At 37.0% G+C, this 18,544-nt stretch overlaps 2 protein-coding genes across 2 annotated transcripts; one reads left to right on the top strand and one right to left on the bottom strand.

Annotated features, from left to right (window-relative positions):
• Positions 1-753: 753 nt before the first annotated feature.
• Positions 754-12,734, bottom strand: LOC139967761 (charged multivesicular body protein 7-like). Its single transcript, XM_071971828.1, has 9 exons — positions 12,350-12,734; positions 10,913-11,084; positions 9,927-10,127; positions 8,795-8,865; positions 7,869-7,980; positions 7,521-7,640; positions 6,379-6,483; positions 5,996-6,170; positions 754-5,119 (listed from the first exon to the last, which is right to left on the bottom strand). The coding sequence occupies exons 1-9, from the start codon at positions 12,601-12,603 to the stop codon at positions 5,034-5,036; spliced, it is 1,296 nt and encodes a 431-aa protein (XP_071827929.1). The 5' UTR covers positions 12,604-12,734; the 3' UTR covers positions 754-5,033.
• A 1,155-nt stretch (positions 12,735-13,889) lies between these two features.
• LOC139967759 (probable small nuclear ribonucleoprotein G) lies at positions 13,890-17,906 on the top strand. The gene is made up of 4 exons (XM_071971817.1): positions 13,890-14,031; positions 16,055-16,077; positions 16,328-16,452; positions 17,329-17,906. The coding sequence occupies exons 1-4, from the start codon at positions 14,000-14,002 to the stop codon at positions 17,380-17,382; spliced, it is 234 nt and encodes a 77-aa protein (XP_071827918.1). The 5' UTR covers positions 13,890-13,999; the 3' UTR covers positions 17,383-17,906.
• Positions 17,907-18,544: the final 638 nt, after the last annotated feature.

Raw genomic sequence — 18,544 nt, 5'->3', positions numbered from 1 at the left:
GTAAGTTTTTCGTAGGTGTTTGTCAGTAAAAACCGAAATAATTCAGCGTCGTGTCCATCCATTTTTTGCCAACAATGAACTTTGTGTTCTCTGGCAGTTGGTCACGTATCATTTTTTTATGTCAAATTGATCATGTTTTGTAACCTTTGCAGACACATTAGTTGCTGTTTTTGCAATAATTTTACCCTGCCAAGAATGATATGTCAAAGCAACTATGCATATAAGTAACTATGCATGAGGTGGTTTGAGTGAAAATGGTGGGGTGGGGGGAGGGGAGGTAGGGGGCATTGTGTTGGATAGGTTACCATCCTCATAAATAAAAACATGTCGTTTCCTATCTGAGATATTTCGGATCAATGACTTTATAAAGTGAAGCAGCTTGTCGGTACGAAAACTCGTGAAGAATGAGATTGTCCGAACAGTACGAAAAACACACTCAAATAGGTATTCTATTCTCCATACATCTTCAGAAATCTTTCTTTGATACAAATAATATTAACAAAATATAATTAGATCATTTCATTCACAGAATTCTTCCCCAGATTAGAACAAAATGTGAAGAAAAAGACACATTGGGGGCCTTTCAAATATTTTTACAATGTCATTAATTTGTGTAACCGCCAGTTTTCATAACCGAAACAGAAGACTTTTTACTTCTTACTTTATTTGCTCGCTTTTATAGAGAAATAAAAGTCAGTTTTCACTGAATGTGTCTCAGATGTGTGAACAAAAATTTAACATGCCACTGACGGGTGTGAGACTGAGGTAGGAGAGAAGGTTTGTAGTTCTATGTAATTTACTTCAAATTAATCAGGGTTATCTCATTGTGAAGTTTGACCAGAGTTGTGTGCAAACTGTTTCTATTACAAGATGGAAAACATTCAGAAAGATGTTACAGCTCACAAAACAAAGACCTCCCAGATGCTAGGGTTTTCATTGATGACCCTTCATAGTGACCACTCAGAAAAGTACTTCTTGAGCAATAACTAATTTATTTTTTATTTCCATCATTGAGTTAGGAACTTATTTAAACTTGTCATGATCCGATCCTCACTAGTAAAATAATTTGATGGGAGTCCTCTTTCTTAGCTTTCCACATAAGCATTCCCCAGCTTCTACTATAGGCCCTGAAGGACAACGTAGATAGAAAATTGGAAATGCCAGAAGATTGTCAGTTTTATTGGTACCAGTCAAACGTCTCATAGAAGATTTTTGGCATTAACGTTTCAAATTTCCGTGTGAAAGATTGTTTTGAAGAAGTGATCTCTGTGTAGGGCACATTTGTTAATTATAATGTTTTCATCAAATGTCATTAAGTTGGTGTATTCCCTTTATTAACCTGTTTAAAGGTTATTTCCTTTTTGTTTTTTAATTCATTTTTCTGGTAGATAAGTGTATAGGGTCAAATAAAATTTGTCATTGCCACCTATATAATTCATCTTTGTCTTTTTCCTCGAGTATTATCGTTTCCTTTTCTGTAGTAGTAAAGAACTAGCAGACAAATGTGTGCTAACAAACCAAACTAACAAATGAATTACAGTAAGACTGGCACACATCACAAAGAATAGCTGCAGCAGCTGCATCTCAGGCTTCAGCAAGTCTGTATATGTATCCATCTATAGGGATGATCTCTCCAGACCAGTAGTGCCTATTGTGTGAAACTGCTGAGTACAAGATTTAAAAGTCATTGAAGACTCGCCCCAAACCATATGCAGCGCTCTGAAAAAGTTAACTTTCCGTTGCTGGCAATTGAAGTTTACTTCTTGTCGCTACAAAATGCAGACAGTAATGAAACGTGATACCTTGTTATCTTTTATCCAGACCTGAGATGTCCATCGCTGTATCGTTTATACACTGTGCTGTGGGTATTGACCGCAGCTGTATGTACTAACTGTACACTAGTATCTAATTACCGACGGTAGCAAGCTGTGTGTATTTTCTGGGATCAATGGTGGTGTCTAACACTTCTGTTACACCTCATTCGAAACTAGGTCAGATTTAATACCGGCATGAGACGTTTGTTTGTGCGCAAGTCTTCACACCCTTTAAATGTGTTATACAGCCCCCTCAGCATCCTACCTTTTGACACTGTGCCTTAATTTGTGGGACACACAAATTTTCTGTACGATAAGATAACACAGCTACCGACTTGGCTAATTAAGAGCGGACAAACAGGTTTAACCACAGACATCTTTCAATTATGAATGAGCAGTGTCCGGTTCTATGCGAATATTACATAATGTTTTGTTAGAGGAATAATACAATGTTCCCACTGAATGCAAAATAGTTTTAACGACAAAATCATTTTGGTTGGAAGACAATCAAACTTCTTCATGATGTTACCTTCAAGATTTGAGTCAATTTTAATTGATTTGTTTGTTTTCTTTTCTATTATTTTAATTAATTTATATTCATTGGTTGTCTATGGTGTAGCTAAAAGAAAAAAGATAATATACACTGCAAATGAAATAAGTTCCATCAACAGAAAAATTCATTATCTTACGGTTTCCTTTATTACTAACAAAAAATGTCTTCCAAATCCTCACTAATACACAATACAAGGGCGTAGGAACCGGGGGGGGGGGGGGGGGGGGGCTGGGGGGGTGCCAGCCCCCCAGTGAAAAATGTGGAGGGACGGAAGTATCATTCCGCCCCCCTGGTTCGCAAGTCAGAAAACCCCTTTTTCATTTCCAAATGAGAAAAAATTCTCATTTGGAGCACCAAATTGCATCTAAGGCCAGGTGAAAATACAAAATTAAGTTTACAAAATGGAGTGGGTGTTGAAGTGTGCTATATTGCACCAAATTGCATCTGAGGCCACCTGGAAATGCAAAAAATTCCAAGGGGAGGGGGACACCCCCTCCCCTTAGACCCCTCCCCCAGGCTGGCCATCAGTCTTCAGCCCCCCCCCCCCACTCAAAAGTACCTTCCTACACCACTGACACAATACACACTATATACAACATTTGTCTGACCTGACTTGCAGGAGCTGTAAAACATAACTGATCTACTGACTCAACCGATGATCGTATCCCAGGAAAGACATGATAAATATGGTTACTTACATACTTCAATTCTGGATTACGTTTATTATCTGATGTAGTCCATGTTACGAATGCACCCTTCAAGATGTTCCTTTTTTTCCAATTACAAAGTCAACTTCCATTAAGTGACACCTTTGTTTAACATCCTACATACTCTCTCCTATCTTTCCCTTTGAAATCCCAGAGAAGAATATTTATTTAGCATATCTGAATACTGGTTATACTTCACTATTGAATAATGTACATGGTTCATGATAAGTGCAGCTATCTGATTAATTGAAAGGAAGCTATAAAATAATATTCAAAATGGCAGTTTCTGTAGGTATTAAATATGTATTGCTATGGGGAAAAAAACCCATCTGGGCAATACTTATTGAGTCATTTTACTTCATTTTTTTTCGTGGTAGATAATGTAATATCTGCTTCTCTTAATAAATAAAACAACACATATCCTATTGCATACCCCTGATACCAAAGGAACTAGGAATACAAGAAGTGGTCTTATAAGTTGTAATTGCCATTCTATCTATTGAACTCCTGCTGCAATCAATGCAAACAGTTGAGTTTAGAGTTTAGTCAGTGCCATCAACAGCCAGGTTGCGCCACAGGGAAAACATGTCACTGGACGCCAGCCCCTTTTCAAGTTCTTGGAAACTGCTTTAATAATATATTATGAAAATGGGAATAAATTATCTACACCATTTTCCCATGGCCTCCTCCTTTAGCCTAGGCTAGTCAAAGGTCATTTGGGGTCATCAGAGGTCAAATTGTGAAACCCTTGTAAACATGTACCACTATACATTACATCAGATTTATGAAGAAAATTGCTCGAACATCATCGAAACCACAATGCATTTTCGCATTCTGGTTGAAATCCTTTGCTTTTATATATTATGAACATAGGAATAAATTATCTACATCATTTTTTCCCAGGCCCCCTCATTTAGCCTGGGCTGCATACCCTCTCCATTCCCCCCCCCCCCCCCCGCCATCTTGTCAGGTGCAACTTTAGTTACTAAGACATACATATTGACAATTGGACTAGACCCTTCCTACTAAGAGACTAGGAAGTGGCAGGAAGGAACTAATACTAAGTAATCTGATTAGTTTTCATCATCTGAGAAGTTGGGATATACACAGACAGGACCTTTCAAGCATTTATTACGTTGTTTCATGGAGAGAATATTCACCATTCAAAAGATCTGCACAATCTCAGAGTGATCAAAGTTAAAGCTTGGCTCTAAAATTGCAGAACTGTTTGGAGAATAGATGTTAATTTCACATGCAGAATAACTCTGAAATGTTATCATGCTATAACTATTTTAGTTGACAGTACTTTCCACAGCGTCGTCAGTTTCATCACTAAGAAAGGTAAAGCTATAAATTCAAACTTTGAGATTGTCAAAGAAGCTAGTGACCATTTTGATACAAGGATGAAATGCTACTCATTCAAACAAACCAACGTAGTATTATTATCATCTTGTGGTTGGTTGTCAAGCACTTATTTAACTTTCAACAATGCTTCTTGTTTCTGCAAAAGTAGTAAGAATAACCCTGCAATTAGCTATAAAGAATATGAGCACTAGTATTCCATTTACCGGTAAAGATGGCCTAACAATCACTGCCCTATTAGATTGTTACACATGACAACAGTACTACATATTGCCAACTCTATAAACTATTCTTACATTTACATCACTTTAGTAAACACACAAACCATTTATGAAAGACATATTTCTGTTGTCTGATACTTTTGATAAATTTGCTGATGGAGTTTTCTCACATTGTACTCTACTTTATCCTCAGCTCTCTCCATCTCTATCTTTCCTCTCCTTCTAAGCTCCATCTCCTCTCCATCTCCTCTCCTCTCCATCTCCTCTCCTCTCCATCTCATCTCCTCGTCATTCTCTGCCAGTAAGAGGAGTCTTCCTGTGATTGCTCTGGTTATATTTTAGTTATTAAGGGTTTATTTGCATCATCTAAAATCCCTCAGCTAGTAACCATCTTCTTCTGTGGTTCTGGCGACATTTCAGGTTTGGCAGTTGGGACGGCTGGCAGATCTACTAGTAGGTCATCTGATGTCATGAGGCAAAAAAAAAATTTTGTGAATGTTTCGGTATAAATAAAACAAGGAAAGCTCTGTATTCGTACCATACACAACAAGTGTTTTAAGATAGTAACAGTTATTTCCGATTATGTGACTAAATTAAAACTGAGTATATTTCTATCCCAGCAATGTGTGTCATAGAAAGTCTATTTGTCACTATAAAAATACTTAATGGAAAACACAGATTAAGGTAATAATGTATATTCTGGTGATTATCATCCATAGTCCTGCTTGATCCCCCCCCCCTCCCCCCTTTACCATCACCCTGTACCCATACAAAAGATGGACTGATGCTTTAATTATAACCAATATTAGGCAAAGTCAGTCAGGTATCGATGTTACCCTCACTTTATAGACCAATTGGGTTCAATTGTTTTGAAAATTAATAAAACCTAAGACAAACACATTTTGAACTCTTCATTCTGGGGAAGAGGGGCCAGACTGGGTTATTCTGATGTTAAACAAATCATACCCTTTATTTCAAGGAGAGGATGAGGATGGGGATGAGGGAGGTCTGATATGTTTCCCTTCATACCTTAGGATTTAGGATTAAGGACTAAGGATTTAGGATTAGGAGTGTTAGCTCAGTGGTTAACGCCGGTGCCTTTCAATCATAAGGTCCCGATTTCGAGTCACTGCAAGATTAATGTATGTCGTCCAGTTACAGAGTTGTTGACAATTGACAATTCATAATCATGGACGAATCTGAATCATGGACGAATCCTTCCTGAATCATGGACAAATCTAAGAGACTGACTTCGGTCAGCTTGCGGCTTTGATAAGCCAATGAGGCTTCTTGAAGAGTTCCTGCTTGCAGGAGGATCTAAAATACATACATACATACCTGGTTCTTCTCTTTCCTGTTTCACGACATCAGCGACAGCAGGCAGGTTCACTAGTGCATTCAACTCAGCCTCCAGCGTTGTTTCATCAATGTCCAGGTCAAGGTTCATGGTGTCATCCAAACCTTTGTTGCCTTGAACGATTGTATCGTTGATTTCATTGCACATCTCCATTACCTGAAAACATAATGGTGAAGCCCAAACAATGATTTATCTATATTGTGGTTTATAACTCAATTTACCTGACAACAAAATGGTGAAGCCCAAACAATAACTTATCTGTATACTTTTCTGATGTGGTGTTAGCCACAGATATGTTTTCAAACTGTGTTTTGAAAACCTGAGGTACATTTGCTGAACAACCAATCACAATCAAGAACCTTACCTCCTGCACTTCCGATAAAGCATCATCAACGGTTTCTGGTGTTAGGTTGTTTTCTTTCAGACTTCCACGCAGAGCAGATGAGCCAGCTTTATAAGCCTCAATTATCTGTGTGATTACAAAATCAAATTAAGTAACAGACTAAGAAACAGAATCGAAAAGCAAAATGTTCGATGTTTCATTACATGATCCAAACTTTGCAAATGTAGGTCATAGTACATGATAGGTCAGGTCAGACTAGGTCAGGTCAGGTCAAGTATCGTAAACACAAGCATTAATCTCATGTTTTACATACCCATGCAACGTACTTAACACAGATGATACGCTCATGACTTTCGTATCCAGACTTATTGTGAAGAATGCAAGTGACTTTTGCAATGTAATGAATTTATTTTGACTCTCATACTGGTCCCTTACGAGACTATCAATCCATCTTGTAACAGTGCATGTGATAGATAAGTTTCTGTTAAGTTGCAACTATAATTTCACTGTAACCATTGCACATGTATAGTTGGATTCACCAAAGAGAAGACACGCACATTATTTTATCAGACGAATGAATTGAAGCAGCTGTGTAAAGGGAAATATTTCAAAACTGGTTAAGATATACGTTAAATGACAATGTTAAAAAAATGCATTCCTTATTTCTATTCTGTCTCCACACAAATAGGTTATCTTGCTAATATGAAAATCATGAAATGAGGGACACTTCCAGACAAAGATCCGAAGTAAAAAAAAATGACAAAACTGTTAGCAAACTGCTTATCCACTAAAGAGCAGTCTAGTCATGACTTGTGATTCAGCCTTTGAAGAAGATCCTGCTAAGATTGCAACATCGGGCCCTCTTACTCTTACACAAAGATCCCAAGTGACAGCTATTCTTCGGCTCAATCTGATTTTTACTCAATTCATCGTTCAATGTTCCAATGAAGCTTGTCTGTCCATCTATCTATCTTACATTTTGTCCTCCATCTGTTTTCTATTCAGTTTGCAGTTTGAAAAAGATCTGAGCAGAATACAAAATAAATAAATAAAAAAGGGGGGCCTCTAACTAGTTCATTACAAATTGTTCAATTCAACTTTACTGACAACCAGATATCAATGGATTTAGTACCCACAGGCCTGTAAAGAATATCTGATCTTACCATTCGGTCGGTATTTGCTGCTTGTATCTTCTCCAATAAGTTCTGTAAAGTGTTTAAGGTTCTCTCTGTCCGCTCCAGCTTCTGTTCCGATAGTTTCTTCTTTCTGAGACTATTCTTTGCCTAACAACAGAAGAAGAAGAAGAAAAACATAGGTACTGATCAATAAAATATATTCGCCAGCTGCCAACACATCTATGACTACTTGAACTCATTACATCAGCTGATTAAATTCTGCTGCCGATTCACTACAACCGAGACACCTGATTGAAGTATTTCTAGAAATTTCTCACAAACTTTGACCAGGGACTGGCTGTTGAAATGGGAATGTAGAACAACTATGTAACTCACTGAAGTTTTCAACCCTTTTCGTATATGAAGTCGAGCCTGCTGTTGATGGTCTGTGATTTCTGTTGATAATTTTGTGAGTTGCTCTTCGAGTGCAGCTATTGTCTTCTGTAACCTAAATGTAAATAAATAATGAATTATCACCTTTTCCACTGTTGTTTTTCTTTTCAAAAGTTGATTCTCTACTTTGCATTGCCTGCTATACAAACCATTCCTTGATTAATAGTAAAATGTTTTACATAACATGAAAATGAACAATATTCCAATTGAAATGACAATCTCACATATAATTAATGTACAATCTCTTCATGGTTTACGGAACGTGTTCTATTTATGATAACTAAAATGTTCGGAGATGTATATTTTTATAAGATATGTCTTAGTTATAGAAGCTTGAATGTTTTCCATATTGCGTGGAAAAAAAAAAATGAATGTTCCCCAAAATCAAACATTCTGCAGCTTTCTCTAGCTTTGTATTTAACATTATTTGCTAATCCTCACATCAATAGATAAAGCAAGATTCCAAACTTGTGGGCCTGTTTCACACACACTAGTTGTGTATGGATACAAAATTGTGCAATTCTAAACCTACAATAATAAATTAAAGACATATACTTTTGAAATGACTATGACACAATACATATAGGATCTTTATCCATTCCACGAAAAATTAAAAACAAACATTTGCTTAACGAACTCCAAGGAAGATCTTCAGACAATGTTCATAGCTACATATGTTTCAGACTATGAGAACTGTTTCCATGCCACTTATTTTACTCCATAATTACACCTTCAAGCTGTCAAATTAATGTCTAGAAGGCAATTATAGAGTTTGGAAACAAAAAGCAGGGTGGTCCTACTCCGAAGCTTTCCTCATCTCACAGATTACCTAAAAGAAGGGTATTTATTTCTTTTTATGGCAATATTACCTGAATACACCAATTTCCTTCTCTGATAAAGGAATCACTGTTGCTGTTTTAGAAGAAGCATATTTGACTACCTGTACAAAGAGAGTGAGAGAGAGGGAGAAGAAAAGTCATCTAATAATGGTTTATACTGACCACTAATGCAAGAACATCAGTCAACAGTCCATATACTCTCATGGTTTGTACACACAGCCTTATTTCATACAGAAATGACTAAATGTTTATAATTATCACAATTTCAATTCATGAAGATTATCCGGGTCAAATTTACCCATGCTATGTCATGCTATATACAGTAGTTGAAGAGCTATGGCGATATTTAGGCAATGTATATAGTTTGGTTGCATTTTTGTATCAAATTCCACTTTCAGCCAGATTCACTCCAGCTACATATATGCTCCTTAAAAACTCTATGGAGGTTTTTAGCTTTCCTCCAAAGGTGCAATTAGCTGGCACTCTATTACAGCTGTTGATGAAAATAATTTGCAAATTTGGTTAGGCTAAGTACATCTTCTATGAGTGTACAATACATCTAGGCTTTAACTCTATTGGCCTTCCATTTTAAAAGTAAGAGTAAGGTTCCAATACTTCCATTCTTCCTCTTTTTACTATCTGATATGAGCATCTGGGCGGATGTACAAAAGGTTAAAAGAAAATATTTGGAATTGTATGTAGTTTGGACAAGGCTATAATGTGTACAGTGAAAAATCTTTCCAGATGGTGATTTGGCCAACTAGCTACTCCAATTTTGAGCACAGAAAGGCAAATTGTCAGTAGTAACAGCCTTCAACCGTTCTGATCTTTCATGTCATATTATTTTTTAACTTCAAATCGTGTTACCCTGAAGGTATCCTTCAGAGTCCTTTTTTGACCACAAATGGGGAGAGTGAACACCTCAGCAAAGCCCTCTCCCACAGACTGTGACAACTTGTCTTTCTTTCTTCAGATGAAGTATGACAAGCCTAAGTAAGAGATTCATTGAAGACTTAAAGCATACATTGTGATATAAATGCAACAAGCTAATATCAAAGCTCCCAGTTTACCGGACAGTGGGAGGAAACGGAACCAGTTTTTTAAACTTTGAAATATGACAGCATCTTCAAATAAGACTAAGTTACACATCATCTTTACATACCTTGCAGCCATCCTCCAATGTGGCAACCTCTACTTTTTTCATCTTCCTCAATTTTAGCAGTACCAAATGACGTGTGGTATCATCCCCACAGATATCCAGAATGGATGATTCAAAATCATTTTGTTCTATGACCCGATTGATAGAACTGTCAGAAGGAGATGAGGGTGAGCAGAACCTTGATAAAACCTTGTCAGCCATATCCTGAAATGCAGAAATCATAAAATACTTACAATATCTTGTTACTAACTAGAGATATAGAACTTTGATTTAATGTTAAAGACCATTTTGACCGTCTAAACCTTCTCATATTCAAGGAAGTAGAACACAATGGTGGCCTTAGATGTGGTCAGAGTCTACATTCTTCATTAGCTTTACTACTTAGGGCCATTTTAATCATCTTGTTTATTTATCCCTTAAAGCATGCAATTACTGGTTGGTTTTAATCATGTACTACAACAACATTAAACCACCATATCTTTCTTTGTAACTAGTGCAATGACTTGCACCAGCACTATAAAAGTACTATCGTTCCTTTCATTCACAATATTTAGTTGGTAATGGTATCAGACAAGTTGATGATAATAGCAACTTGTGAACAAGTTATAGATACACAAAGTATGTTAGGCTAGGTACATTTTCACATTGAAAACTGATTTATAGACCTAGCACTTCTTAATATTTATTTGGAAAAATGGCAACAGACTTTCTTAAGTTACTGAACATCTCGGTTGTATCGTTACTGTAGTGCATTGAACTAGCACTTACATTTATTCATATATTTACTCTGTGTCAGAGGAATGTAGTGATATGAGGTAAATTTATACAAGCATCAACAGACCGAAAATTTAATAAAGCTCCTCTTGACATAGATAGGCCTATGCAGTCTGTATTATACAGTTGTAAGTCATTCTAGTTTCAACATAGAAAACGTTTGTACCTTTAAGAAAACTATAGTTACGGTAAAACCATACAAAAGAGAACACTACCTCCAATACACCTTGATGTATATAACTCCCTGGGGGTATCTTTTCACTTCCAGTCACAAGTGAGTTGTATGCCCACCTGGCTGGTTTCCCTATGAACATATTGGCTGACCAACCAAGCCAACTTCCTTCAATGCTATTCACAAAGTCACTTTGAAGTACCAGCTTCTTAGAACTGAAATATGAGGTCGAAAATGTTGGAAATGATTCTTGCAATAGACATTGTTGATATTTTTAACTTACCAAAAATCCCAAAATCCATTATGGAGTTTGGTTTGGTTCTGAAGTTTCATTGCTTTTTGAAACAACTTTGTTCACCATAGCTACCTGCAGTGATTATGAATGGGGAACTTACAGCTGCCTCATTATCTGAGAAAGTGGTCAGATGATGAGGTACACTTTTGTCCGTAGGATGGGGACATAAAGTGGCGGTCCCAGGAACAGGTGGGACAATTACACATCTGTCATGTAACTCTCTGAACACTTATCTTAAGTTTATTATTTAATTATTGGTATAGGCCTAAGCCAGTTTTCATTCAAGATAATCACTTGGAATCAAGGTTATGCATGGCTTCAAGTAAACCTCTGTTGGCTTCCTAGTCCTTGGGTAAAACCAAATTGAACTACTATGGATGGGCATACTTGGTTCATAACAAAGCTGTTTGACATATTGATCAAGTGTGACACACGTTTCCTTGTTGTCCATGTTATCTGTATAAATTTTTCAATCTAAAAAGTCTATTAACACTAGGTTAAAGGGTGTGAAGACTCGCACAAAAAAGAACGTCTAATGCCGGTAATCTGACCTAGTTTCGAATGAGGTGTAACAGAAGTGTTAGACACCACTATCTATCCCAGAAAATACGCACACAGCTTGCTACCTTCGGTAATTAGACACTTGTCTACAGTCAGTACATACAGCTGCGGTCAATACCCATGCACAGCACAGTGTGCAAACGATACAGCGATGGACATCTCAGGTCCAGCTAAAGATAACAAGGTGTCACGTTTCATTACTGTCTGCATTTTGTAGCGACTAGCAGAAAACTTCACTTGCAAGCAACGGAAAGTTAACTTTTTCAGAGCGCAACACGCAGTTTGGGGCGAGTCTTCAATGCCTTTAAACTAACACAAGCAGTGTAATACTAGCACTTTCTACGTGATCCGCCAGTGAAATCTAAAACGTCACAGCCTAAAAGGCCCTTAAAACCAAACCCTACCCGCACAGTAACTAAACTATAAGGAACAATTCCCCACACCCACATGTTATACAGTACTGGTCGTTGTAAGTCATACTGTACATCTAAACTAGCCTATGTTTGACCTTGTACTTGTAGTTGTACTGTAGCCTAACTTTGGTCTGTAGGTACACAATCACGCAATATTTTTATAAAGCTCTCTGGCAACTTTGGCGTTGTTTATGAGCAGTAAGGAACATACCAATACATTTCTTTCAAAACCGTGTCCATTCCCATAGGAACAACACCATTTCTTTCAAATTGTCTCGAAATTTGACTACTATCGATAACAACAGTTTTGCAATGTTTGCAGTATTGCTCAATGCAATTAACCCAAAACGTAAGCTTAGTATCCCAGTCCTGTTGATTTGATGCCCGATCTTTTCGAAAGGCGGAAAAGAGATAGTTAATTCTGTCTTCGTCCACCCAGCAAGGTGGTAGGTATTCTCTCTCCATGGTTATCTAAGCAAGTGAAACTGAAGTTTGTCAGTCGAACTGTTCGAACAAGTTCTGACCTTGGCTGATTTAAAGACTGTATGTACGTCAAACGTAACAGTGTAGTGTAGTAGTTGTACGAATTAGGGGTATTCCCTGTAAGTATTATTGTGCCGTCGTACTTAAATGGATACGGATACGGTACTGCACGCGTGTTTGTTGATGATCCTGTTACTTGTTGTCGTGTCAGAGGATTAAAAGAATTGTCCAGGTCAACATTTCATTCTGATAATAATCTAAGCATTCTGGTGGAATTTGCACTCAATTCCTATACACCGTTTTTAATATATTGACTGTGACTGAGACTGGTTGGACAACATTTTAAACTTCCCAACCATAGCATTAAATGACATTTCCTTACAGGGGATTGAATCTTTAAGTAGTCGTCCTGACCTAGTACGACTCAGCAGAGAGAGACTGTGGATGCAATGCCTTCCCACCATTCAACCTCATGGGTTCAACATTCAGGAAGGACATGACTTACCTTTCTTCTGCATGCCCCCCCCCCCTCCATCTCCTAACTCTCCTCTTGGCCCGTTGGTTCCTTTTTTCTCTCCACACTTTTTCAACTAATCCTCTTACATCAATCTCTCTTGTGTTCACCCTGCTCATTAACATATCTGTTCTATGTGCTTGTGTTATGTCCCTTGTAGTTTATGTTACTTGTAATTCAGCCTCTGAAGAAGATCCTGCTGGGATCGAAACGTCAGGCCCACTCACTTTTACACATGTGTATTTATGAACAGTTGCTTAAAATAGATTCATTCACAGCAATCCGCAAAAAGTTGCGTTGGTATCACAGCCATTATTGACACAAATAATGCATGGTGTTAAAGTACATATTGGTGCACTGGGTTGCTTACGACGCCGGCAAAGTTAAAACTATTTACCTTTTTATGCAATGACCCTCATAGATTGTAATATTCATATTATGGGCGGGTTTTATTGCAATCCTAACGGAAAATATCTTCGCGAAAAACAACGTTCAAAGTTGTAATTTTGTGGCCCTTTGAAGTTAGATTTGAATAGAAATGCTACTTATGTATATCGTTACGTCATCATGAGGTCAATGCGGTTTACAAAAGGACGCAAAAAGCTGCTTCTAATATTTAAAGATAACTGGTTCAGTCTGGTTGCAACGGCTTCCAGTGTTTGCTTTCATTTCCATTATAGATCACTTCTCAAAATGTTTTGTCCTCTATGGCTAGCCATAATGCATGTTATTCATCGCTATATTTTCCATGCTATGTGCGCGCGTGTACAATATCTAGGTGAAACCGACGCCATCTAACTGTTCAAAGTAACCAAAACAGTCAATTTTCTTCCGTCGAAATCCACATCAGGTGTTGCCATCATCATGAGTAAAGCTCATCCACCAGAACTTAAGAAGTAATTACTTCTTCTAAGTCTCATATTTTGTCTTATAAATACCGCTAAGTTTCAGGAATCTCCGGAATATGATTTGTTGCATGTGCTGTTTTACTTAGTCTACCTTCTATCGTAACTTCAACGTACGATGCGGTCCTTAGATTTTCTAGACATTGTGTAATTTTCGTATTACTCTTTATCGGATGTCTTATTCATTCATTGAGATTTCAAACATGTTTATTCTTAGCATATACTTTAAACAATATGGCCAATTGGTAGAAAATGTGAAGAAATAGCTAGAAAAGTATGTGACAACAGCGCCAGTACATATCGCATAACTGGTACCATCCCATTGTATCACAAACGGTTGTCAGTGGGCTAAGCCTAGTGTCACTTCTTATGGCTTCAACCCATACTACTGACTAGGCTACCTACCGCTTCTGTTAGTTGTAAGTGGTATCCTGTTTCTATAAGTGTGTTATCTTGCAAAATACTGCATTCATCATTGTAGTCGAACAGGTTGGAACATTAACTGTAATGATTGCACCTAACTTGGGCTTACAGTTACAATGTGCATTTATGTATTGTATTTGTAGGTTAGCAATACAAGTTAAAGGAATTGTCTGGTGAAAGATTTTGATACATTGTCCTTGTAGTTATTATTTTTCTCTTTCTAACCATGTAAAAATTGTCCCCATTCGACATTTTCTTCTTGTAGAAATCTGGTTTTCAAATTCACCACTTTCTCACCAAAAGTACCGTTTGTTCGAACGCATCAATATGGTGATTGACGTAGTGCTGGAAAATAAGCAAAACACGCGACTTGAAGTTAGCACTCCCATTCCTGCAGCAAATCACTCTTACATGTAGACGCACATGTGATCGCCTATATAACATACATATCACGAACATTACAGCCTACCATGCCCATTCGGTATACGTATAGCGTTTCACATAATATACTCTCACACTCAAACCACAGTTCATAAACTGTTCTTCGAAATCGCTGAAATCAAATTCACGGATCAAATTTACAATAAAAGGAAACTTGCAAAGTATTCGAAACACAGAAAGATGAAACTTGGAGGAATCTTTGTCAGAGCAAATGTAGTACCGAGAAGCTTAGCTAGGCTTTGGCAGAACTGTCCGATTGTAAACGTTAGAGTAGCCTACATGCCAACATTCCTCGTTTTGGAGCTACAAAGCGCGATGTATAAACAACGAAGAGTCTGCTGTTAAAACTTATCTTGTGTTACCAAAAGACCACGAAACCACCGATCTACTACATGGCGGATTAAGGAGTTGTTGAAAACATATCTAATTTATAAGAAATTTCACTGAAAATTAAGGAAGAAATTTATCTGTACAAATGCGGTTTTTGTTGTGATTACTGTAGGTACTGTACGGAGTGTGGGTTAATGTTGCAATCTGCATTAGCGAAGATGACGTCATGCTCTGTACTGTTCAAATCATATTGGAAATGTCTATCCTTAACGATTAAAATATCGTTTCTCTGTCAAACGCAACATTAGCGTTCTCATACTTTGACAACATGTTTGGAAAATTATTTATCATTTTTTAAGGTAACTTCTTTGGGCCACCAGACAATCCTTTTAAGCTACAGTATGTTATAATATAAATTAGATCAGGACATTTAGGCATTTGTTTATAATCAGTGGTACAATAATTTACATATCTTGAAACATCAAAGCGATAATACTTACAATGGTCCTCTTTAGTATCTCCATGTATGATGGAAAGTGAAATTTATCCACCCATGTCCAGAATTCAACTATCTGTTTGTTGCCATTTGTAAGACAGTTAACAATCATGAGGTAGTTTATCCTCCATTTCAACACCCCTAAAAGGCTGGAAATGTTTACCAACAAACAGACTGCAGTTTGATTCCATTAATATTACCAGTGTGTTGTTATGTGAACAATGTATCCGTACAAAATATGGTTGCAAAGTAAATTGCACGTTACATCTATGTATCCAATATCAGATTGCTCATTTACACCCAACTTTTTAATCTTATCCTCAGGTACATGGACAAGAAGTTGCTTTGTAAGTAGATTATGAATCTTTTTACACATGAAATGAATCCCATTGTTATTATATCAAAGTAGACTTGTAAATTTTCTGCTGTGTAGAAGATATTGAGTACAATGAAATCCCTCATTAAGTTTAGTTAAGTGTCTACTATTGATAAAAGTTTATGATTTCCATGTAAACAATCTGTCATTTAAACACAGCCCTTCCAATGTTAGGCAGTGTTCTTTAATGAAAACCTTTTTTTTCCCACTCCATTTTTCAGTGAAACTAAATGGCAAACGACAGATCATTGGAGTATTGAGGGGATTTGACCCGTTTATGAATCTGGTGATAGATGAAGCTGTTGAAGATACCAGGGAAGGTACCAAGAATGAGATCGGAATGGTGGTAAGAATTTATAGCAGTGAAGCTACATCATGGGTTGATTAACTTGTTTTGGTCATGAATTATGGCTATTTAATCATGACTGTATCAAAGCTTCTGTTCCACTTATATGCAATAAGATAGCATGCAATGCTTGTGAACTACACATCTATATCATCACTGAAACCATGAACTAGAAAATACAACACGACCTGAAATGAAGTTATTGTCCTTCAGAAGTGATTTAACTGTAAAGAAAATTTGTACCATCAGAAAATGGACTTGGTGGAGTTAATACAGCATTTTCGTTAAATTATGTATGCTTTTGAAGCACTTATTGAACGTTGGCAAAATGTTGGCAAAATCTGCTACAATGGCAATACATCAAGTAATTAATGGAACAAATCAAGAACGTTTCATTGTGACTGATTCATGGCAACACTAAGCAGAATATTACTAAAATGTCATAATTATAGAATGAGACAGTGTTTCTTTGTCGTAAAAGTTTGTGTTCAAACAAACATTTCGGCCCACCAAATTACAATTTTGAATTGATGATACTAATAAGATACACTTTACAGGGGTGATTTTACAGGGTTGTTTGGTGGTTGTTTAGTGGTATTAAGAAAATCAGTTTCTTTGCTGGATGATCAAAGCTATCCATCTACTCGCTGGAGCAGCTACCTGTCTATTTATGGTAGGGGAAATAAAGGCTCAGCAATACTACCCGAGGCCAATAGCAAATTAACTTATCTGCATGGCCTTACTAAGGTTCAACAACCTTCCAGTACTTGGCTCTCCAAGCTGTTTGGTACAAAGTCCAAGAAACCAGAGGAATTTATCAAGAAGTCTTCTGAAAATGCAGTTGTTATTGAATGCCATTGTTTGCTTACCTTTCAGGTTGTCAGGGGAAACAGTATAATTCTACTAGAGGCATTGGACAGAGTTGTCTAGCACGAAGATTCAGCTTTATCCCAAGTTTTCTTCCACCATCAACGTTTAATACCTTTTGAGGAAGCTAGCTGGAAAAGATGTGGCAGCCATAGTTTCGTACCACTTTTTACAGACATTTGCACGTTTTTATCAAAGGACCAAGCTGTAAATGTGAAATGGTCAAGTGCAGTTTCTGTTCTAACGAAAGATGGATAAACATAAAAATGCTGAAGAATCCCAATCATCTTTTTATTTCTGAAAAGTTAAGATAGTTGTTGGTTAGAGGGCAAACTAAGCAGTGTCATCAATCAAAGCCCTGCATCACAATGAAAGGAGTGAAATGTATTTGTTTGAAAGTGGCCTTCAGAACTTCACAGAGTTACTCTTTATGAGAGAAGACACTACCAGTTCTAGAAGTGTGGTTAAAGTAGATTGGGTTACTATTGTTGCCAAGATATTGTAGTGACATTTACACTAATTTGTTTTAATTTTATCCCCTTAGTCCCTTACCAAGTCACATGACAGAGTGAATGTTCCCTGATAGTCTGCAAAAACTTCTTATTTCAATTTTGTTTTTTTCTTTTGTTCTCGTTGTCAATATTACCCAGTTTAAGGAATCCTCAAGACATTTCTCCTGTTTACAAGTTTCCAATAAACTTCAGCTGTTCCAGCTGCAAGTAGTGAGCAATTTTTCAAGGATAAATTTTTTACATTGAAACATGTTTTGCAACATACGAAGAAAATAGGTTATAAAATTATTGTTTTAAGTTTGCTGTAAGCCTGCTTGTGTCTGACTGCATATGAATTAAATATGGAAGCACAAAAAATGCAAGATGTATGTTGAACTAGAAGTCAATCTTTTTGTGTATTTAATCATGATCAAATACATACAGTAGCTTCAGTTTAGTCATACTGTAGGATGAATTTTGGGAAGGTTTGCTGCTATACCCAATAGTTTTTGTCAATACTAATACAGCATTGCTTTCAAGTTCAGTTAAAGAGCATGACAAATACTTGCTCTCATGGGAGGGAGGGGGGGGGGGGTGTGCTGACTATTCAAAACATTCCTAATGTGCCACAACCTCCAACTTTGACTAGTTGTGGTTACATTTCCATGATTTCCACAAGATGTTGAGATTTTGCTCTGAAAGCATGAAAGTTAAATAGGTAAATTAATAAAGAC

The sequence above is a fragment of the Apostichopus japonicus genome, chromosome 5 (assembly GCF_037975245.1).
Source record: "Apostichopus japonicus isolate 1M-3 chromosome 5, ASM3797524v1, whole genome shotgun sequence".
NCBI lineage: Eukaryota > Metazoa > Echinodermata > Holothuroidea > Aspidochirotida > Stichopodidae > Apostichopus > Apostichopus japonicus.
Note: the sequence above shows the minus strand (reverse complement) of the source record. Positions and strands in the feature narration are given on the sequence as shown.